Here is a 24,612-nt window from a genome sequence, read left to right as displayed (position 1 = left end):
TTCACTTACGGAAGAAGTACAAGGTTGAAATGAACGGGTAGTCATAGGCAAGAAGAGAGGCCTCCCCTGCCCTGATGTCTCCACAGAGATTTTTGTTCCTATGAACACATACATACCTGTCAAGTTCTAGTTGGCGTCTGGTTTAACCATTCTACAACTATGTATCACTATATGAGTCATGTTCAAATACTCATCTGTCACACAGCTTCCATTTTTATAGCAGCACACCACCAAGTCTTGTCAGCTTTACCTATCTCTGTCTCCTTGCTCCAAATTATCCACTCTCCATGACGTCATCCTTCTTTAAAAGCTAAGTTCCTTTCCCTTTTAGAGTCTTTTTTTATGTTCATCAGATTTTTTTTAATTGAAAAAAAAATTTCCACCTCCTCCCAGCCTCCCATTTCCCTCCCCCTCCTCCCACTCCTTCCCCCCCCCCACTCCTCTCCCCCTCCCTCTCCAGTCTGAAGAGTCTTTTTTCTAGACTTTACCTCAATTTTCAGTTTTAACTTTTAACCTTGTTTTTATCAAAATAAAAAATAGCTAAAGATTAAATATACCAAATGGAAGCAAATGTTCTGCCGAGCAATATTAGAGAAATAACTGAATTTTTCCTGGCATTTAGAAACAAAGAGGCTATAGAAACAGCGAAAAGATATTTGCAGGCTTCATCATGGGGGCTGCGGGAAGGCAGCACTTAGCTGCTGTTGTCTGCCATTCTAATAAGCAAATGGTGGTTTCTGCTGGAGAAGAATGGGATAATGTACTGTTTGGGTTTTGTCGATTTCATATCAACTAGAGGCACCCAGGCAGACAATACTGGCTCCATCAGATTGGCTTGTGAGCATTCTGTGTGGCGATTTCTTGGCTAAGGGTTGATATGGGAGACCCAGCTCACAGTGGCCGGTGCCATCCCTGAACAGATAGTCCTGGGATGTGTAAGAAAGCAAACTGAGCCGGGCAGTGGTGATGCACACCTTTAATCTCAGCACTCAGGGAGCAGAGACAAGTGGATCTCTGTGAGTTGGAGGCCACCCTGGTCTACAGAGCAAGTTCCACAGCAGGCTCCAAAGCTACAAAGAAGCCCTTCAAAAAAGAAAAGAAGGAGGAGAAGGAGAAGGAGAAGGGGAAGGGGAAGGAGTAGGAGAAGGAGAAGGAGAAGGAGAAGAAGAAGAAGAAGAAGAGGAGGAGGAGGAGGAGGAGGAGGAGGAGAGACGGAGAGAGAGAGAGAGGAGAGAGAGAGAGAAGAATGTGCAAGCCTCAGGAAGCAGCACTTCTCCATGGCCCCCTGCTTGGGTTCTTACCTCCAGGTTCCTGCCTTAAGTCAGTGCCCTACATCAGTCCCTGTCTTAACTGCTCTGGCTGAGGGGATGATGAACTGGGATGTAGAAGTGTACACAGAATAAACTCTGTCCTCCCTGTGTTGCTTTTGGTCATGGTGTCTATTATAACGACAAAAGCCATATTAGAACAGATCATTAAAAGCAGCCAATAAATATGAAATAGGTAGATAGGCCATTTTATTCATTATGATTAAAATATAAAAATATACATATAGTCTCAAAAATTACCCATCTCATTGACCTCTTGAGGGCCGTCCTGCTTTGTCTTCCTTCTCCCTTCTTTGGGCCTAGACATGCTTCTCCGTAAATTTTAATACAAATCTAGCAGAAAATAGAAATGGAGGGGATTCTTTTAAAAAAAATCACTGAAATGTTTTTATTTTAAATTGTAGGAGTTGTTCTGTTAGGAGAAATCTATTTCAGAAATAATTAGCTTCACACTGAAGTCAAAGAAATAATCTATTGTGAAACTGAAATGTCTTTGGCAATCCAAGCTCGTAACAACATGTAACAAATATTCTTTCTATTTTCTGATCCTTGGTGGATGAAATCAATTAATATTCAGTCTTTTGTTAAAGTACGTGGTTTCTTTTGTGACCAAATTTCTTTATACCATATAGTAAAATGTATTTTAAATTATATAAAATAGTATTGCGTAGAAAAGGGGATGCTTTTTGAAGCAGTTACATCTCTAAACATGTCTTAAGCTTATTTGCAGAGATTTAAATTTTTTAGTTTGTGACCTGAGTATAAAACATTACGTGGAATTTTAAAGAGAAATCATGATTGCTTCAGAATACATGCCTCAAACTCCAGAGAAGTAACCTACTTTTCCATAATTTTTGTTGGCTCCGAAGCCTGAGGAGGTGCCGTCCCGACAGTCCCTGTATTGTCTCTCAGCTTGAAGCCGGGTACCTAGGGAGTGAGTAGAGTCGGGCCAGAGCTCCGACAGGCTGTGGGTACAAGGCAGAGCTTGTGAAGGCTTGACTGTGCACACTGGGGCAGCTCCATACTCTTCAGCTCCTGTGGGCTTTCTAGACAGAAGTTAGAACCTGGCTGAACTGCCTGTCCTTAAGGAACATGCTTCTAGGTAAGTAGCAAGTAGCAGGGCTCCCAGATGGCCGACGGGCTCTGTTCGGAAGCGATGGGAGACATCTCTGTCGGTGTACTTGCTTCTGCTTTTATTCAGGCTGCTAAGGTCTCAAGCAGTGCGAGACGTGCTATAATTAGTACTGTTTATCCTGCCAGATTGTAGGTGATGAGATTCAACGATGGAGAACCACCTTAGAAACGTGCATCTCTAGCCCTGGTTAGTGTTCGACCTGTTTTTTTTTTTTTTAATTTCCATTAAAGAAAATATAATATCTTGGAATTTTGTTGATAGTTCTTAGAGACAGCAGTAACCTCAAGGTATAAATTGGAAAATGTCTCATATTTTAGAAAATATAGTGGGCTCATTTATTTTCTTAGCAAGCTCTGGTATATCTTTGGAAAGGCGTGAGTTTGCATGCCTATCTCATTAATATTTAAAGTAAGTGGAATCTTAAATTGTCAGCTTTGAAATTCATTTCAAATAGTGGAACACTGAAAGGTAATCGTCACCATGTTACACATGTTTAGTGATATTCAAAATTACATAGTATGTAAGCTAAAAATGTTTTAAAATTTAATACCAACATGCATCAGCCATTGTAGAAATCTAATGAGCCTTTCCTATGAACATCAGATATAGGTGGTTTTCTCATGGTAGAGAAGGGCGTAATTAAATTACAACCACGCTGGATGCTTCATAAACATTTTAAAATGCTTCATGGGTAGCTGCTTCCATTACTGTCAAGTTAATACTGTAAAACAGTGGCTGAATTTTATGTCTTAGATTATTTATTTGGAAAATCAACATTTTCCTAGCAGATTATATCGGTTAATAAAGGCTCCACACACACCTGGAATTCTGGGGAAACAGTGAAGACATCTGTAGTTGTTAGACGGTGTAGTTTCACGTTTGATGGTCACACACAGGACCTGACCCATTGGAGCAAGTCCAGTCTTGGTATCGGAGCTCCTGGGAACGACTCTCTCAGAGATGGCTGACGATACGTTTGGGATGCGGTTAACAACGCTCGCAGTTTGTTATCTGACATCTCGTCAAGATGTTTAAATATGGGGGCCTCAATCTTTTATTGTAATTCTAAGCCTAACCCACCTAGGAGAGCACAGGGAAGTGAAGATAACGCGTAAGATAATGACTGCCTTAGGATGTAGAGATGCGGTTTAATCCTGGTCCTGTACCCTGCTCCTCACCCCTGGGTTATTGCCTTTATAAAATGATGTTTTCCCTACACTTTCACTCTGCCCCCTCTCCGTTTTCCTGCCGTGTTGCAGGCGGTGTGGACATGTGTAAAGGACATTAGAAACTTTAAACCTGAGCTTCTGGGACAGTGGTTATACTTATCTAAAGTGCCACCATTTTCTTTACCGTATCACAAAGCCCAACGCACACTTGTTTCAGGTCAAAGTCAGAAAGTTGTGGGAGATACCCACCTCAAAGACATTTGTTAAAGGGGCCCTTCAGGTCAGATGCTCTCTGAAGTGACTGCTCACATGAAAAATCTCAAGGTATTTTCCCCTCGTCTCCATGGCCTGTCTATTCGTCCCAGGTTTTCTCCATTTGTTTGACCTAGAGAAGCCTGCAAACTTGGGCTGACACTCCCACAAGGTGGCAGAGGTAGTAGAGAGGGAACGTGAGGTGACAGGATTCTGGGTCCTCTCTCCTCAACATCAAGGGAATGGCCTCCCTTCATGCAACTCTTCCAGAGATGAAGGGACAGACATTGACATTTGCTGTAAGGATTACACCGGTGTGTTTATGGTGTAACACATGGAATACTTTACCATGTGAGTCAGCGACCACCAATTAATGCCTTAGGAAGTTAACAACCCCTGTCTGGGCTCTTACCACACTTTTTCAGATTGCTGATGCATTACGAGTTTTACGAAATTATCTGTGTCAGTTTCCCAGTAAGAGGAATGAATAACTTTCCTGTGTGGAATTTGAGTCGAGCAGAGTTAACTCTGAATTATAGTTGTGAGCTGTAGTTTCTTCAATGGTTGAGCATACTGACCTCTGGGAGTAAAAGGTTTTATTTTGTGCCGAGTGTGAAAGAAGCGTTTGTGAATTCATTTCTGTCTCCTTTTCATACCTTGGTTAGAACAAGCCATGGTGTGGTGCAGTCTCTGGAACATTACATAAACCTACTTATTCTTGGCCACGGAGCAGTTGGAAATAGCAAACAGGCCTGAAAGGAACCAAACAGTAAATATCTTCATAGACAGGAAACCTAATATTTACACAACAATCAATAGGCCTTGGTCACGAAGATGGCTTATGACTAAGTTTTCTTGTTCTTAGCGGGTGGAAGCTAGGCTGGCATCCTCTCTGACAGGGCTGACTTGTGTCCATGTGTTTAACAGGACCAGACTGAAGCTCAGCTGTGACGGAGGCATGTTGGCATCCGTGGCTCCCTTCTTCCCGTGTGCTGCTCCATATGGAATGTCCTCACATTCTCCTATCCCTTATCGATATGGTTTCCCTTAGTCATGTATTCATGCTAAGATCTCATGATTATAGTGATTAAGCGAGATTTTCCATATCTGCATTTAGACATATTTACTTTAAACTAAAACCTGAAACCCCTAATCCCTAATTCCACAGTTACTAGTTATAGCCAGTAGGTGGGTTGTGAGATTTTGAAGGAAAAATAAGGTATTTTTTGGTGGGGAACATTCACATTACCCCCACCAAGCAAAACGTCACTCTGGGGGCAGGAAAGTCTTGTTTTTCTTATGTGTAAAGCTTGCATATCCAGCCTACAGATGTGCGTGTGAACAGGCATGTGCCATGTCTGTAATATGACAGTTTCACGGGAGATGCTTAAGGAAAAAGGTCTTTCTAAGAAGGCTCCTTGGTAGGGTTGTAAAACAACAAAACTACAAGCAGGAAAATGTCACTGTGGGTGAAGTAAGAAAGGGAGGAATCTGTAAGCCTGTGGAGATGAATTTTCCCATGTTTTCTAAATGCGGTCAGTGCTGTGCCTGGAATCTACTTAGAAACTCTATTGAAAAGCAGCCATGTCTGTTAACTAAGGACTGACAGTAAGCTGAGCCATTGTAAGCCGGTTAGTAACAGGAGGGTTGTTTCCTATCAGTTACAGGCTTTAAAAGTTCCATGCAAATGAAAATTCGATCTGGAAATTAAAAGTATTAATATCCATAAAGGGCAGAGATTTCTCTGAAGTGTTAAACTACCTAAATAAAAGATATATTTCTGATATTCTGCAAAGCCAGTAACACATTCCTATTGGCATCAACCAAAAGCAGAAGCAAACATAATTAAACTTCTGACATCTCTAGATAGGATATGATCTCTGTGAAATGTCTTGTGGTCCTGGTTCTGGTCCTTATAGTTCATTGAGATCTTTTCTTTGCACTATGCCATGCTTCCCTGTAACATAGCCTTCTTTCCTCTTGTGCCACGAAAATAGGTACTGCTTCCTGGTCAAATCCTTTGTGGGTGTGGCTTAAAATTAGCATTACGTCACTCTGCAGAGATGGCATTAAATCCCAGGATTATAAAGTTAATTGAAAAAAAATAGTGTGTCTTTAAACCATGGGAATTCTCATGAGGCAGGGTGAATTTTCGATTTGATGCTACCCTGTGGAAGACTCCGTTTCCTCAAAATGAGGGTCCGCAAACACTCTTTGCCTCTTTCTGTCCCTCCTTCCTGTTTTTCCTGATGTTTATTCTGTTCTTGTGATGTCCGCCTGCCAATATTGTTTCCTGGTTAGTTTGCTTTCTTTCGCTTGGTGAAATTAATGCTATCACTTCCACTGATGAATATCCAACAGGAAAGGAAGGTGAATTAATTATAAGCATTGTGATGTGGCAGATAGAATAACCCCTCTGGAAGGGCTGATGTATTCTCCCACGCCTAATGGTAATCTAATTTGTTGGTAATTTATCTCTTCAACCATGTTTTGACTTTCCTATAAGAGAAGTTGTTTAATGATAAACAGCCATGGAGAAATGTTTTCTATAGCACAGTGTGGCTTAGTAAATTTTGCCTCAGTGGGAGAAAACAGCCATTTGGGAATCAAAATTAAGAGACTGTTGTGTGCAGCCAACACATCTATCCAGCAGAAACAGCCCACAAAGTAGTAGAGTGTAAAATAGCACCCGTGAGACGATACATAAGACGTCTTAGCTTTCCAGGGAGCTGAAAGATCACCATTTGCCTGGGTAGACACAATCCTGAATTTCAAAATCATAGCAGAAACCAGGGGCTCCATTTATTATAAAATATATCAACCCAGAGTCTGTCTCCATATTCTTTAAAGGTTCTACTCTAACAGTATTCGGGGGACATTTTTGACTGTAGGATGCCATTAGACTGAAAAGTTGGGTAAAGAAACCATACCTACTAAATGACAACTGGAAAGTTCAGGAACACAATAGGTGTTCTCTAATGCATGCGTAATACTCTCAAGTCTACCCACTGCTGCTCCTGGGAGAGAATCTGAGAGACTTAAAAGTGGTGGAAGACAAAGAGCTTTAGAACAAATGTGTAGATTTGAAATGGATCTCCTTTGACCACCGACGAATGAAGTAATTTCCCCAAGTCTGGATAACTGAAAGCAGAATAATTCGCACATATTGGAACTTGGAAACATGGCATGGAGAAGCGTTAATACTGTGTGTCCTCTGGGCACTTAGATAGGTAAAGTGACTTAATCAAGATGTCTCACCCAGGAAAGCTGGAATCAGAACGCAATTTTCTTTCCATCGTTTATCCTGCTGCCTTTTGTTTCAAGCTGGGTGCCTGGGGACCCTGAACTAGTGACAGACTCTGATCCCTCTGTGCATGGTCATGTGATTCCCAGTGCCCTGGCCCACGGTTATGTCTACGCTTCTATTGGCAATCCAAGATCTTCCTCTGTAATTTACTCACAAATTAGTACAGCTGAACCTATGACCTCTTCAGCTGAAAAACTGGTTTTAATTCTGCTCATTCTTAAACCTTTTCCAATTTTCTGTGGAAATATTTCAAAAATGCTTTGGAGAAGCATTGCCAATTACTCCTCATTCTTTCAGGAAGAATAGAGTGGCCTTAGATAATGCGGGAAGGCCCAGGCTAGTCTGAATTTGTTCACTAGCGGGGTAACAATTGCCCTGGCTGGTCACGTATTAGCTTCGGTTTCTCTTTCTTTGTGGCTCTCTTGGGTCATTTAGGATGCTGTAAGACACTGGGGGAAATAGAGATGGTTTGATAATTGATTTGTTCCCGCTGTGTCAGTTCTAAATCTCATCCACAGCAGCAGAGCCTAAGTCTGTTCGATGATGTATTAGACACGCATCTGACCAAACATTCAAAACATAATCAGTTCAGATTTTCAAACACAATTTAATGGCTCTCCGTACAGAGATGTGGGTGATGTATTTCAAAAAGATGAGCCACAGATATAGAGGTGCCTTCTCCCCACCCCGTTCCTGGAAGAGAAGAGAGAGGGTATAATTGCTGTGCCTGTTAACAAAGAGCCAAAACTGGAGGCCAGAACGGGGGCTGCTCAACAGGAGATGATTTTCTAGAAACATAGCACCTTAGGGAGCGACAAGGAGAGAAGCTGTGAGAAGCCCCCCAAGTTTCTCTCTTCATCTTCCTATTGGGTGATAGTGTTGTTCGTTAGAACACAACCTGAAGCCGGGCGATGGTGGCGCACACCTTTAATCCCAGCACTCGGGAGGCAGAGGCAGGTGGATCTCTGTGAGTTCGAGGCCAGCCTGGTCTACAGAGCTAGTTCCAGGACAGGAACCAAAAGCTATGGAGAAACCCTGTCTCGAAAAATCAAAACAAAAACAAAAACAAAAAAAAACAAAAAACCACAACCTGAAGCCACAAGTGTTGAAATGCAGGAGAGGAAGGGATCTCTCGTTCATATCACTGACAGGGGGTGGTAAGGCTGGAGAAAGGGTGTGGGGACAGCCACCCATCAGCACACTTAATTTCCTGAACTCATATGAGAGCATCTTCTCTCAGTCACATTTAATTTGACGGCAGTGACTTTCTGCTGACCTTTGGCTCTCCATATTCTAGAGACAGAGTTCAGACTTTTTAGATGTTTTCTTTCAACTAAGGATCCTTTATGCATTTTTTTTTCTGAGACAAGATTTCTCAGTGTAGCCTTGGCTGTCCCAGAACTTGCTCTGTAGACCAGGCTGGCCTTGAACTCACGGAAATCAACCTGACTTTGCCTTGTTGATCCTGGAATTAAAGGCACGAGCCACCACTTCCTGACTGCTTAATACAATTTTTAATGGTGATTAAAACAACAGTGCACAGGGATAGTGAGACAAATCTATCAGATCCTGAAAGATGTGGTCCCAGTTGTGCTGCTACATTTTGACATGTTTTTGCTTGTTTGTTTTCTGGGAGGTGTTCTTTGTTTGTTCTTTGGGAGGGTGGTGGTGTCTGTTTTTGTATAGTCTTCAGAGTTCTTTGGCATCAACTGCAATGAAGTACAGCCATCTGTGAGCTTATCTATAGCAATTATAATCATGGATTCTGAATAAAACGGTTTCAAGCTTACTGTGGATTTGGGTAGGAGAAGACCCTGCTTTACTAGTTTTCTCACCAAAATTTTATTGGGTGCCTATTATAAACCAGGCACTGTTAGATGGGCCCTGAGACTCTCCAGGTTAGCAAACAGAAGAGGCTCCTGTTCTTAAACACTTTATAACTCCTTTTCTCCAAGAAATATAACTTCTTAGAGTTTAAAGACTCTCTTAAACATCCTTGATTTTCTCATACATTTGAGAGAGTGGTCCAGAGGGATCAGAGGACATTTTCTGATACTGTGCTCAATTCTGGTGGGATGTTGGAAGCTGAACAATTAGTTCATTTCATAGTATCATTTCCCTATCGCATTCAGAGATAATTTCTGAGTCTCTATTGCGGGTTTCTCTATGTAGCACTTGAGACATTAATGAGCAATCTTAATATCCAGAGGATTTCTCATCTAGCTAAGAAGATGTGCAAATAACCTTGATGACAAGGTAGCTAGAGTGGCAAAGGATGGTATTGCTTCAGAAGAGAGGAAATGTTGTAGTGATAACCACAGCCCCCGATTTCTGGGCTACTCAGTCAAGCCCCACTCTGTGCCTTTTTTAGGAATCCAGCAGTACTCACTTATAAAGGATTATCTCACAGAATCCATTAGCACATACAGTTCAGCAGTTTCAAACACACATGAAAAGTTGCAGGTACAGGTTGAGAGAGACCACAGGACCTGAATTAGGATGCTCAGGGGAAATGGCAGTTTGAGAGCTCATCATGTATGTAATTTATTTATTTATTTATTTATTTGTGGTTTTTCGAGACAGGGTTTCTCTGTGGTTTTGGAGCCTGTCCTGGAACTAGCTCTTGTAGACCAGGCTGGTCTCGAACTCACAGAGATCCGCCTACCTCTGCCTCCCGAGTGCTGAGATTAAAGGCGTGCGCCACCACCGCCCAGCTGCTTGATGTGTTTTATTCAGTCTCCAGACACTTTTAAGTGGATGGCCTCTAAATATAATGCAGCATTCCTGATTTATTTTTCTAAAAGTTAGAACCTGTGTTTCCAGACATTTTAGATACTCAGTCTTCCTTTTAACATTTTTAAACCAACCACTGACCTGCACTGGTTTGTATTTTAGAGGTCCTTCGCCCCGATATATTATTGAGCATTTTGTTTCAAAATGAAATGTAATTTACTTACCATGAAAAAGTAAGATTATTTTATTTTGGTTTGATTATTTTGAAGGCAAACCCCATAATTGGATGGTTTGCTAGATTCTTCCCTTGAATGGTCAGGAATTGTGGTAGAAAATGTGCACTCTGAAGACATTAAAGACAGAATTGTTTAGACAGTTGTGGGGTTTCCTCCTACATTGCACAGTTATTAACGTGTATCTTTTCGTCCTTGAGTTATGTCAGTTGCTAAGGGAAACAGCACTTTTTCATTCTGTTTGCCGTTGTTGATGCTGACAATAACACTTATGCATTTTCTTAATCAATACTTAAATAGTGTCAGGCCATGCCATTATTATGTCGGTTGTCCAGAGGCCTCGTCTCCTAGCTCTCCAGTGAGACAGGGGAAGGCCTGGTTACCCGTCCTTCCAACTCTAGTGCTGTGACACATGGATTTATAAACCAGTCATAGCACCGTGTCGAAGCCACAGAGGTTTCTGTCTGGCTTTCTCATCCCTCTGGCTTACCAGTGTGCTTTGCTCCTAACACGGGCAGCGACATATCCACCTGATGCGGAATTACTGTAAGCTACAGATACAAACAGATGTCTGGAAAAGGTAGTGCGCCACTTTCAAAATGACAGGATTCCTCTTCCAGGATAAAATTCTACATATGTTTGCTCACATGTGACATCTACCATATTATCCCTATGGCATTTAGCAGTATCTGTTTACCCGGGGTTTTCGTTCGTCCTCAGATGTGCCTTATCTCTAATCATGGATGTTGCCTACTCTCATCTACATCAATTCTGGGATTTCCTTTGAATGGTAAAGCCTATTTATTCATCAAGGATCCGTTCTCCGTCACCCAGTGTCCCAAGTATGGAGTCCTGTTAGAGCAGAGCTGATGTGACCAGAATTCCCTTGCTCACACTTCAAGCATACCCCTCTCCTCCTGTGTTAGTCTGCTTTGTGTTGCTGTTGCAGAATCAGAATACAGGACATATGTATGCTTAGCACAGAAGCTTTGGAGGCTGAAAGTCTAAGACTGGGAAGGCCTCGTAGTTCAGCCTTTAAGTAAGCGCCCTAGCCACCAACTGTGTTGTAGCAGGACAGGAGGGAGAAACAGAAAGAGACCCGTGCAGAAGGAACCAACAAGAGAGATGGCTTCACTTCACAGCATCCCACTGTCATTGAGACTCTCTCTCCCTGAGACCAGCATTAATCCCTTTAACAGGTGGCTCCCTGACTAGCCACCGTCCAGAAAGCCTTGCCTCTCAAAGGTCCCTCCACCTCTTCATTGTCATCGGGAGCCCCAAGCTTTCAGGCCACAGCAGGTTAAACCACGTCCAGCTGTAACAACCCTGTCTATCTGGGAGCATGCACATGAACCTCTGGCTCCTGCATTTGCCTTTCAGCCTGTGACCGCATGCCAGGCTCAATGCTAGCTGACCACTGGTTGTCTAATAGTGAACATCCTTTTCGCATAGCCGAGCAAAGTGACATCAGGATAAGGGAAGGCAAAGACTTCGAGGATGTGAAGGTATCATTGAGTCTACGTACCTAAGTTTTGATTTGATCTGATTTTACTAAGCTGCGTATGCCGTTTTCTCTTAAAGTACAGACTACTTGCCACCATGTGTGGAAGACTTCCTTATGAGCCACCTATACTCCACTGCCCCGCTGTGAAGTGAATGCCATGCACCCGTGCAGATTCCTCTTACCCATTCAGGATCTGCCCTTCATCCCCCTGCCAAAGCTCTGATTCTTCATGCTGGGCAGGCCGCTCGGTTAGACTTTGGTCTCAGCCTATTCTGCCTTGACATCCCCACCCCGCTATTATGCTGTATTGTGCTCGGCTCTACCTGTTAATCTTAGAAAGGGCTGGTTTAGGGTAATGAAGGAAAGACTAGCATTACCAGAAGCATTATCTGCCACTGTTTTAGCTCAGATAGCTATAGAGGGGGAATAAAATAACGTCACTTCCTAAATAATTGGGTGATGGATATGCCACCTACCTTGGTCTGGTCATTGCTTACCATGTTCATGAAAGGAAAGGCACACTGCATCCCCTGATTGTTTATAATAATGTGTTAATGGAAAATAAAGTTTTGAAATAATGATTAAATCCTAATTATTGTGCATCCTAGACCAACCAGCCCCCTTCTCTTTGCTGAGTCTCTCCTTGCGTCTGTGAGTATTGTTACTTTAGCAGACTAGCTAACCCTTAACTTAGGAGCCTTACAGGAACCCTTGCAAGTTTCTCTGTGCCTGGGCTATCTTAGCTACATTCTGGCTTTGATTGTTCTGGGGGCCTTTGTTTCCTTTGTTCTTTTTGGTCCTTGCCGTTGCTACAGTGGGAGGAAACCTCGCTGCAGCACAATAACCGCAAGGGCAGGAGATGGTCATCTTTGATCACCTGTTAGCTTAGAGCTCGGAAACCGCTGGGCAGACTTGGGGGACCAACCTGAAGTGGTGGAAAGGAAAGATCAGGTTAGACACCAGAGCATCCTTAAACTTGCTAGCTTTCCGAGTGCCTGTCATCATCAGTATTTTGTCCTGTCTACTAGGGAAAAAAAGGGCAGTTTTCAGTCCACTTCAAAAAAATGGGAACAGATTGGCCTAAAACACTGTGTATAAGAACTAATAAAGGTGTGATATTTGGGAAAGAATGTGGGGTGAAGTGGTGTGTGATGCAGAATACAGGTGATGAGCTTATGGAGATTCCAGGGGATACCTGACTGTGACTTCTGTCCCTATAAGATTTAGAGATTAAGCTAGTTGGTTTGAGACAGGGCTTCCAAGGAAAAGCTCACAGAATGAGGAAAAGCTTGAACTGGGGCCATGAAGTTAGGAAAGGAAGGCACTATGGACACCACACACAGTGCTAGGCTGATATTGTTTGGGTGTCTGTGCAGTGCAGTGGAGAACCTCCGAACTATTACTCCTTAGATAACCATTACTAAGATGCCCTTCAGGTATTGCCAACTAGGCAGCCCTCAGTCAGGATCAGGCCCTGGTCTCGTGGAGGGCATGGGTACGTAACAGTGAGATGCGTGGGTGCCTCTTGAGTCTGACTGAGGGTTATCTGACAATGGCATTTGACTTCATCAGCGGTCCCCAGAACTGGAGAAGAACTGGATGGGAACCAAGCCTGAAACACTCGGCAGTTTTCAGCCACGCTCTTAGCTGTCAGTGTATCTCTTCTGGGAGGCCAAGAAACACAGTGCATTCTTCCTGGGAGGGGCACTCAGGCAGACTTTCCCTCGTTGGTCTTGAAAGCCTGGTAGAGTGGAGGCTCAGGGAAGAGGCGCGGCATTTTAATGTTTTCACAAGCTGCTAATGTTCTGATTCCTGACAACAAGGGGAAAAAGCCAGGCATGGCTCTGCACGATGCCTACCACGAGAACATCAGAGGATGGAGACAAGTAGATCCCAAGAGCTTACTGGTCAACCACCCTGTCTGAAACAGACAATTTTAGAAAATTGTTAGGGAGAGGCCCCCACTCAAGGGGATGAAGCAGTAAAAGAAAACAACATTCCGCTTGGTTACATGTCACGCTCACATGCATGCAGCACACATACATATACAAATCATGCATATTTATACTGTGCAGTATATTTGGTATATAATTCTTTAACATACACATATGTATTTACATACATACGTATGAAATCATGTGTGTTTATGTGTGTCTGCAAGAGATCTCTGTGACTCCTTCATGCCTAATACATTCTACCTTTTGACTCTTCTTTCAGTTCAATATTATTATAATATATTCCTGTCATTCTTCATTTTGATTCTGGAACAGTACCAGATTTCCCTATCAACAGGAGTCCTCTGAAGTTAGCTTAGTTGCCACTGGCATGAGCTCTCAGTTTGAGCATGTCCTCTGTGATGCATCTAGACAAGCATCCAGACACTTCCGCCCTGACTCTTGCTTTTCTCTACCAAGGGGCCTGGTTTCCGTTAATGGGGAATGATCTTCAGAAACTCAGATCTCATTGCTACTGGACTCCTTCTGCTTCTAGCTTATTCAGTAGGTAGCAGCATGCACACCTGCTCACATGCACACGTGCGTGAGTACGCGCGCACACACACACACCCCTCCCTTATCTGCTGTGTACATACGTGTCTAGTATCCACAGGATGGAACCAGAAGCAATGAGTCTCTAAGGTCCTTCACTTGGTGGGTTCTTCTCCTTCTGCCACTCCATGTTTGTAGCTGTAGTTCCCTTCCACCAAGTGAGAATCTTGGTACATTACAATATCAACAAGTCTGCTTATGTGTATAGTCCTGCAATGAACTCAGACTTATCTGATATCTGTTACACCAAGACCACTATCAACAATATACTGTCAGCTCAAAATTCCCTCAATTTCTTTTTGGCCTTAGAATGCATATCTATCTAGAGTTAGAATACTTTTAGAGCAAATATATGTAAATTATTTCATCAGTTCCCAGTTTGTTACAGGTTTACAGTTTGCTGTTATGGCTTTAATTTTAATTTACTGTGACATTTAACATGATATCTAGCCTCTTAATGAAGCTTAAGTGCCCAGGACAGTATTATTAACTGAAACACAACATTACATGGAAAAACTCCAGAATATATTAATCTTGAAGAATTAAAACTTTATTCTCATCGAGTTTTAAATGTAATCTATTTTAAAAATCACTTTCCATTTCCTCTTTCTTTCCTTTTTTCTTTCTCTCTTTCTTTTTTGGTGATTTAATCTATTTTGAATGTATAAAGTAATTTTGCTTTTAAATATAAAGAAAGAAAATTTTTACATGTCTGCCTAGTAGAAAAACCCAGGAAAACCTTGTGCTGTTACCATATGCAAGGTCTCTTTGGAAAGGGCAAGCATCTATTTTTCTCCTAGAGCTGGCAGATAATTTCATATTTATTAATTCCCCCAACTTCAAGAAAAGAGAACACTTTTAGGCTTACTAACACTGAAAGGCAATATACAGCAGCGGTGATTGGCAAACCACCTCTAGAATAGGAGGCCAAATCTGGTTCTCATCCCACCCACACCTACTGGTTGTACTAGGTTTGTTGTTACCCTGTCTCTCTGCATCTGGAAGCTCAGTACCACCGCCATCTTGAGGTGCCACAGAGCACTTAACTTGGTGTCTGACGGCTAGGTAGCATGTACCAGAAGACTCTTCCCTGTGATCTGTGTGTTGAGTAAATCTGGAACTATATTCTGGATCCTCAGAATTGCTAGTAGGTTTTAAACTCTCTCTCCTTTCTGTCTTCTCTCTTTATTTCTTCTCTCTTCTCTTTGTTCTTTTGACATATGAAGAACAATTATGACTTCGCTAGAGCTTCTGGCTTTGGAAATGGCCTTGTCCTTTTAAAATAACTGAGACATAATATCTGTAAATCTATAATTTGTAGCAAGTTAACCATTCTTTCAAGAATTGCTGTGAAAACTACAGAGACTAAAGCTCCAGGCTTTCGCTTGTGTTGGGGAAGTGTGGCCACAGGGCCATACATTTGTATATATTAACCACAATAACATATCATAACCCAAACTGGTTAAAACCAACATTTTCCTCTAATTGACTTTACCAATGCTTTAAAAGAAAATTATAGATGATACTATTGTTGTTTATTACAGTCAGATACTTTCAAGGTAGTGCAAAATTATTCAGTAAAGAATAGGCAATAAGCGGGATGGCACATGTCTTTAATCCCAGCACTCAGGAGGCTGAGGCAAGCAGATCTCTGTAAGTTTGTGGCCATCCTGGTCTGAAGAGCAAGTTCCAGGACAGGCTCCAAAGCTACAGAGAAACCCTGTCTCAAAAAGGGGGGGAGGAATAAGCAGAGACTGCTGGCATCAGGGGTAGCTTTACGTGCAGGAGACCATGGCTTGAAGAGTTGGTGAGACACACACACGTATGCAGCTGCTCCTCTGTGCAGCTAACACAGTTAGGCTATCGCCAGCCTTCACAGGGGTGAAGGACTTCTAAGGCCACCATAGGCTTAGCTGTTGCGCCCAGCAGGGACAGTGGCCATGCTCCATTATTCATGCCGTGCCAGCCTGCAAGTGGTCAGTAGAGGAGAAATGATGGATGAAATGCACACAGCCAGAGCAATGCGCAGAAAGCCCAAGTCACCGAGCTCGCAAACGTGCAACTGGGTGATTTAGCTGATCTCTCGTCAAAACTGCGAGTTCTCTGCAGGCAGAATGGACATTACGGGTGCACACAGTTACAAATCCATCTCACATTCTCTCTCTCTCCCTCCCTGCTTCTCCCTCTATCGCTCTCTCCCCCTTACTCCCCATCCCTCTCTCTCTCTCTTGCGCTCTCTCTCTCTCTCTCTCTCTCTCTCTCTCTCTCTCTTGCTCTCTCTCTCTCTCTCTCTCTCTCTCATTTTTGGATGGGAGTTGTGCAAAATAAGAACAAAATTTTGTGCGATTTTCTAGAATAACATCCATAGGTAATGCACAGGTCCTGGCAGCCCTGCCAATATGAACGAGCTTGTGCACACGGTCACACGTTACTATGCATTCTGACCACCAAGAACCAGAGAGAAGGCTAGGCTAGTTAGCTACTACAGTGAGCGTATGGATTCCGTTTTCTCCGTGACATCATTTAGTCATTATCAGAAAAGAAGATCAAAGGGTAAGCAACCAAACATAGGAGTTGGGTAGTAGATTAGTAAGAGTGTGTTATATATAATTCACTTTTTGTGATATTTTTCCAGACATTTTGCATTTATAATTTGCTGTGGTTTTTCAATCAACATAGATACTCTCTTTCTTGCTTAATTTTCTATTTCTAATTTCATAGTCATTGTCTAAAAGATACCCTCCCCCTAAACTGCCTAGAATTTAACTCTCTCAAAACCTGGACTTACTCCATTGTGTACCCATACAGTGTGTACTCATAATAGGCCCATGTATGGTGTAAGATTACCAATGCGGGTTAGGTTATATGTGAGCAGAATATATTTATTTCATACATTTCATGTGAGATATAATAAGTTGGCAAATTTTGCTGTAATAAATAGAATTCCGAATGCTGGTAGCCAGTTCCTTCTGCTTCAGTTGTAGTGAGTGCTCAGAGTCTGTGGTGAGCGGGGCAGAATCAGCTTCAGGATGAATGGAGACCCTTCCTGCCTTGCTCCTCAGAAAAATGTTGTCCTAGGGCTGGGTCAGGAAATATTTAAGAGCATGGAATACAATAAAAAGTACGCAAGCTCTCATAAACTGCTGAGGTTATGGCCAAAAGATATAGGAAAGAATTTGAGGGAATAAAAAAAGTAATCACTGCAGGGCTGGGAATACAGCCCTGGAGCGTTTTCCTGGAATGCGTGGGTCCTAAGGTCAGCAAAACACACACACACACACACACACACACACACACACACACACACACGGTGCAGGGGAGTAGCTGAAATTTCCTCTAATTTAGCAGATATGGTAAAGTCCATGATTTGGCCAATTTCAAGTTCTTAATGGAGTGATAGTGAATGTAGAGTTGGAGAGATGAGTATACGTTAAGAGCGTTGAGCCTCTCCAACAGCTGAATGTAATGTAAGGCTGGGCACAGCTTAACAATAGACCGCCTGCCTATTCCAGCCAGCACTGGGAAAAGGAAGGAACACGTAACAGACCTTAACATATTCCAATTTCACAATATCCTTGGGGAGATTGTCTCTTCTCTTCAAGATGAAGTAGACACTCTGAGAGGAAGGTGGTTCAACAGTTAAGGAGAAGGATGAAGCTGATCATCTTCTCAAAAGTCTTCCTGCCCAGGTTTCTATAATTAGTTCAAATTGCGGGTTTGAGACACAGTGTCACAAACCTGCCAGGGACACACTAAGCTTTAATTTGGCTGGATATTAATTGGTAGGCTGGCAAGTTAATGTGATACAATTACTGCTAGAATAGAGTCTTTGTTTCTGCAAGGTGGAGCTGTCTGTCCAATGGGCTTTGGCTTTGCAAAGACATAGTAAGAATTAAGTGTTGTCTCAGAATTGTAACTTTCTTATTCTTCTCCTAGAGAATGTGGAAGGCCAGCCAAGATATTTCTGGCATGACTAACCCTAAGGGAGATGTTGGCAAATTGGGAATGTTTCCATTCATTGATTATACTTAAACAGATTTATTAATAGTAGCAGCATTATATTTTTCTTTAAGCTAAGCAGTTGGCATGGTCTCAGCTAATAAAAGAAGTTCTCTCCTCTTGGTTTCTTGGGTAACATTTTTTTTCCTGTATGGAAATCTAAGATTAAGGTCATCACTGACTATATAGTAATAAGGCAGCTTTTAGAATCACTAAGTCATATGATACAGATATTTTTCCATTTTATTGTAACTGAAGTTAAAATGAAGCTGACTTATAAATCAAGCCACTTTTTAGACTCTGAAGACTCTAGTGCTAAAGGCCTTGGGAATTTGATTTACGTATGTAGGTCAATATGTTCCTACTGAGAATACAACTCGGGATGTGTCTTCCGCTCTGTGGGAGAGTTTCATGAATCATAATCCAAATATTTTGGATTGTTGAGCAAATACTGGAAGATCAGAAGCCACATGCTGTACCAACCTCCCCAAGCTGAGTGTGGTGTCATCCGGCTCAGTCACCTTTGCTCTGTGAAGAAGAATTTTCCTTTAGACAATTAAAATAGTTGCCTCTTGGGGAAATTCCAGCTTCCCGTTTACTTAAAATGCTCGTATTTATATCGAATAAATTTAGTAGGTCATAAAAAGTATATTTTAAGAAATGTCATGAAGAGCTGGAGAGAGGTTAAGAGCACTGGCTGCTCTTCCAGAGGTCCTGAGTTCAATTCCCAGCAATCACATATTGTCTCACAACCATCTGTAATGAGATCTGGTGCCCTCTTCTGGCCTGCAGATACACACACACACACACACACACACACACACACACACACACATCTAAAAGAAGAAAATGTCATGGAACAAAATAGAAGATTTTTAGTGTCACTCTCGAGAAAGGAGTGAATCATTTTTGTTGAAGAAAATGTTAATTTCAGGTATGTGTGCATGCATCTATGATATGTATATATTCTGAACTGTAAAGTAAAATTTATTTCTGAGTTATAGTAAAATGTGATTAGAAAGGTGATGCTTTTAAATGTGCAGAAAAGTTATTGAAGTAAAATAGCTATCCTTTCTGTCATCCATGTAAGTATAATAAAACTGTATTCACACTAGTCAAGCTTCTGGAAATGTGTGTGTGTTCTTAACAAAATCATCCCTGATTGAGAGTGTCGTGGAGTGGGGAGTCTGGTTAAGCCTCAGTGGGACAAGAGAGATCCTTATACCAGATAGGTCTTTGTTGGGGCAATGCATTGTCTGTTTTAATTTTATTCTTCATGAAGCAGGAAGGGTAACATTACATGTTCCATCCATCTGCCCAAGCAACTATCTTATACATATGCAATTGTGTATTTATCATGTGCTATGTCATTGGCCCTATTATCTGAACTTAGGTTTCAGCAGTGTAGAGGGCAGAGGCTTTGCCACTGGGCTCTCGTTTCTCAGCTTCCTTATGCCTCACACAGCTACTCTGTGCTAGGTAATTATTGTTATAAGTGATGATGGCTAAATTCTGCCGCCCTCCCCGTGCTCTTTACCAGTTATTATCCATCTGCTTATACTTGTCCATATTTTGCCATGCACAAAGGTTTTGCAGCATGGTGTATCATGAGTAAGTAGGAAAACTAATGCTGAATTATATGTAAAATAAATGATCATAATATATGGGAACAAAAGCATTTGCATATGTACATAAACATGTACATCATGAAATAAGGAAGCCCAGGGGGAGGAATACCATAAATGATCAAAGGATAAATTCCTCTGTGGTTCTCTCTTTGGGGCTCGCTCATTCTGGCCCCTGAACTTTCCAGTAGGCAAGTAAAAAGAAAATTGTCAGGTTCACAATTCCCCCAATCACATAGAAAGAGCCAGCCTCGGGAAAAATGAAGTGTTCCCTGTACACACAACAAGAATGTGTTTCTCACATGCAACTTCACGTGAGACCGGGAACATCTGAGCTGGGCCATAACGCAGCAGCGCTCGGAAGAAACCAGCAGTGGGATTTTAGTTCTGTATGTCTGGATAAACAACAGAGGCTTTATGTTAAAATGCAATGAAACGAGTGTGCCAAAAGACAGAAAGTAACGATCCAATCAGATAACACTTTGCCACTCCGAAGACAGCAGGTAGAACTTGGAAAAGAAATTCTCAAGCCATCCTCCTGAAGTGCCTGCTGTCTCAACCAAGTTTTTAACTGAAGTCAATACAGGGGCCTCGGAGACAGGCACTCAGTGCTGGTGCCTCATAGCAAATTCTGTTGCTTTAGAGAAAGTTGTGATTAGGATGATTAGGGTGTCTGGTCATTGCTGTTTGGTAGAAACCAGCCCTGACCAGGCTTCTCTGGTAGGGCAGAGAAGCCACTGAACCTCCCCACAGTTACAGCCCAGTCTGCAGTGCTGTGCTAAAATAGAACACAACACTTTTCCAGACTAGTTTCAAACCTAGAGAAACGCTTTTTACCTATGTTTGCTTTGCTTTGTTCTTTTCCTAATGATGCCAGTCACCAGGTTCTACTCATATACTGGAAATCTGAAAGGAAAAAAAAAAGAAAACTAACATGATTCTTGTTTTTCTAATTTCTTATGTCTGAAAGTCCTCTTGGTTTTAATCCAAAATCCACAAGCAAATTGGGACTGAACTGGACAGACAGAGAGTCTAGTGTCTGAAGCAGCAGACAGAATGAGGACGGTCAGGTGGTCATCAAGTGTCTTCTGTATACAGAGATGACAGCATCGCTTCCCCAACTTGCCTTTCCATAGCAGACGACATCCCAATAGGGACCACAAAGTAGATGTGACAGAAGAGATTCCAAACATCAGCTTGAGGTCTGAGAAGCCAGGGATAAAACGCTGGTGATAAGTGAAGCGGTTGGCCAAGTAGGGTAGCACACACTGTTAATTCAGGGAAGCTGAGGCAGGCAGTTCTCTGAAGTTCAGTGAGAAAGGCAGTCTGACCTCCATGGATTCGCAGGCCAAGCAGAGTGACACTGTGAGACTGTCTCAAAGAAAAGGAAAGTTTGGGGTTTGGGCCTCAGGCTAGACTTGAGTTGTGCAAGGATGACGGGGTCTCTGAAGAGATGGAATGAAGACAGCTATGCTGCGGTGACCATGCCAGTTTCAACCTCTCGCTCATCGGAAAGAAAGGAAGGCTTTACAAGTGAGATAGGGTTAATATTCAGGGGATGGAGGCAGACTTGTCTTGGTGAGGTCAAGGCCGGCCTAGCCTGCATATTAAAACCCTCACCTCAGGAGAGATAGAGAGAGTAAGGAAGAGGGAATAAGAAGAAATGTCCTCGGTGATGCTCTGGCCACCCAGAGGCATAACATTTACGAAAGTGTAGAAATAATTAATTATTAGGCTGCCATTATATTTCTGAAGTACAGTTGTAGGTATCAGCACAATTTAAAAGGAAATTTAAGATGTTTGTCTAATGGTGTCTTAAGTAGGGCCTAAAACCTCTTTTTGAAATAAGTTAAATGATTGTAATTTATGTGTCTAATAATTAGAGTTTAATTGTGAGCCAAGACGCTGTTTGTGGTAGTCATATGAAGGTATGTGCATATGATCAGGGAGCCTACAGAATCATGGAGAGCCTGTGGAATCCAGGTCAGACACTAGACAAAGCAAAAGGAACCAGGAAGCAAGAAATACAGCAGAAAGTCTCACCACGACCCTGTCTGCTAAACGCAGGACTGTTGATCCCAGTGATCCCTGTGTGTAGTTCTCTAAGACTACAGACCCCCTTCCTGCAGCTCTTCTGCTTCTGGCCTGTGGAGACTGGTTCCCTGTCCTTGTCTCTCTACAGTACTCATTCAATGTTGAAGGTATGCGTGAGCATGGTCCCCCATGCCTGCAGTGTCCACTTTTAGTATCAGAGACAGAGGGTGGGAGTTAGGCACTAGCCTGGTAGATAGAGTGGGTTCAAGTTCAGCCTGAACTACCCAGAAAGAGACCCTGTCTTAGCGGGAAGGAAAGAAAAGGTGGGTTGGAAGGAAAAACAAGTTGGTGATGTAGCATAGGTTAAGCTAAGTCTTGCCTTAGGTTCAAGAAATGCTGAGAAGGTGAGCCAAGCTATTTGATCCCTTAGAGTAGGAAATGGACTTTGTCTCCCATCATGCCTTACAAGGTCCAGAATTTGTCAGAGACCTTACTCCTTAGATTTCAGGTATCCTATAACATGCAGGCAATATCTACTAAAATTTCCTTTTAATATTTCATATGTTTGTGAATCTGAGGGTGATTTTTTTTAAGCTAAATCCTTAGGAAAAGACAATCCAAGCCTTCTTAACTGTCTAATCCAGTTTAAATACTGCAGTGCTAACCAGGATGGAACACAAGTAATTCATGGGAATGTCATCATTCTTCATGCTGAGCTACCAGCATTTTAAGATCTGACGTCAAATATATTCTTTTGCTGGTGCTCTGTTTTGTATAGAATAATTGAAAATAAATTATGATTGAAAATAAATGAAATGCCCTCCACCCGCTCCCCCAAAAGTCATGACCGTGGCCATCTAGCACAGATTGGCTCTCCCGGGCACCAGCTGGGTGGGCTTGTCTCTCTGCGCCAGGCGCTCTGCCAGCCACTCCTGTGTTTTCCACAGCTGCGGCCCCTCCTGAGTGCAGGCCAGCCCTCTCTGTCTCTCGCTCCCTGACAATTCCAGTTACAGGGAATCTCGCCAGAGCACACTCTGGTGTGGCAGTTGAACAAGTAGGGGCAAGGAGAGATTATCCAACTAGTTGCGATTAAAACCCCTTAATCTTACACATGCAGCTTAAAATAACGCCACCCTGCATGGACAGAATGGGAACCAAAATAACTCTCCCTAGCTTCAAAAATACAGAGTTAGTACCAAAATAATTTCTCGAGCCCTTCCTGAGAGGATGCCTTCCCAAGCCACCCAAGCCTAAACTTAGAAAATAAGGTTTATTTTTAACTGTGGTACCTCTCTGAGCTATTCCAGGCGGCTTTTCAGAGGGATTTTCCAGTGTCATTAAATGCCACAGACAAGTGTGTGCTGCACAAAGCTGAATTTTGTCTGTGGTACCAGTAAGAATATATCCAAATAACTCCAGGGGCTTGTTGTTCATCACAGCAGCCCAGAGCAGGCTGAGAGATGCCAGGGCACTGATGGCCTGATAGAGATGACCCTGAACTAGTTCTGGGACTGAGATGTTACATGACATTTTTATTAATGGTTCCATGTCTGGATCTGATTCATTCCTAACCGTGAGCCCTTGAGTCCTTGGTAATTTGCATACATGCTCAGAACTGGGCTGATTTTTCTTTAGTTCAGCATATTTTGCGTTGTAAGAGAAGAAGGCAAACAGGCTTCTGGTAAAGAAATGGTGGTTTGAATGATGAGCTACTGCTTACAGCTAGAAAGTTTCTGCTTATGACACCACGGAAGATCTAAAGATCCTGGGAAATCGGTGGCTTCGGTCTGTCTCATACGTAGCCACGTGCCATATGTCAACATTATGGCCCTCAGCCATATAAATGGCAATAATCTTAGAAGATAACCACGGCAGGAATGCATTCCTCATTTGTCTGTGGGGATGCTGGTGTAGGGAACACTTCTGTGTACCAATTATATTGAGTATAGCATCTGCAATTAAGTATGAGATATGCTTTATAATTATAATTTCCTCTTCTGTACCTTTGTTATTCATAGGGTGTTCTAGTTATGAAACCAACTTCGCATACTATAAAGTAATATGTCATATTTTGTCAGCAGCAGTCTCATAGATCTTTTTACCTTAGCTCTTGTTAGTCAAAGGCTAAGTTGAGCTTTTTACCCAAGCCGCTTTGGTTTTGTTCACATGCAATGTTCACCCACAATAGCATTGTCTAAGGACACATTCTCAGGAGGCCCATAATCACGTGGCACACGATTGTGTAATTGTATAGTTTTTTATAACATTCATGGGCACTGAGCTTACTTCCTGTCACCAAACCAATGCATTGTTTATCATGGAGTGGACATTCCAAACATTGCCATCAGTGTCCCAAACAAACAGTCCCTTGTGTTGTTTCCAAAGTGATTTTGAAACTGCACATTGTTCTAGAACAGTGGTTCTCAACCTTTGAGTTAGAACCCCTTTGGGGTTTGAACAGCCCTTTCACGGGGTTACATAGATGTTTACATTACTATTTATGATAGCAGCAAAATTATAGTTAGGAAGTAGCAATGAAATAATTTTATGGTTGGGCATCACCACAACATGAGGAACTGTATTAAAGTGTCGTAACATTCGGAAGGTTGAGAACCACTGTTCTAGAAGGTGATATCCAGGATCTGAACTGAAGGTGATAGTATGACCACAAAACACAACCCCATAAGGTACACTGGGAAACAAAATCCCATGAGAGTCCCTAGTCTTTATCTTACATGTCCCCTTGA

At 42.3% G+C, this 24,612-nt stretch overlaps 1 protein-coding gene across 2 annotated transcripts in view; it reads left to right on the top strand.

The window, feature by feature from the left end:
- Nucleotides 1-19,103: 19,103 nt before the first annotated feature.
- The window catches only part of LOC121439152 (zinc finger protein 385B), a 165,420-nt gene continuing 159,911 nt past the window's right edge, over nt 19,104-24,612 (top strand). For both annotated transcript variants that reach the window (XM_041639655.1, XM_041639654.1), the window contains exon 1: nt 19,104-19,140. In XM_041639655.1, coding sequence (XP_041495589.1) covers nt 19,128-19,140 — 13 coding nt within the window. In that variant the 5' untranslated portion in view covers nt 19,104-19,127. The remainder of the gene's footprint in view (nt 19,141-24,612) is intronic.

The sequence above is a fragment of the Microtus oregoni genome, unplaced genomic scaffold, assembly GCF_018167655.1.
Source record: "Microtus oregoni isolate MIOR12 unplaced genomic scaffold, Mior012 000060F_008, whole genome shotgun sequence".
NCBI lineage: Eukaryota > Metazoa > Chordata > Mammalia > Rodentia > Cricetidae > Microtus > Microtus oregoni.
Note: the sequence above shows the minus strand (reverse complement) of the source record. Positions and strands in the feature narration are given on the sequence as shown.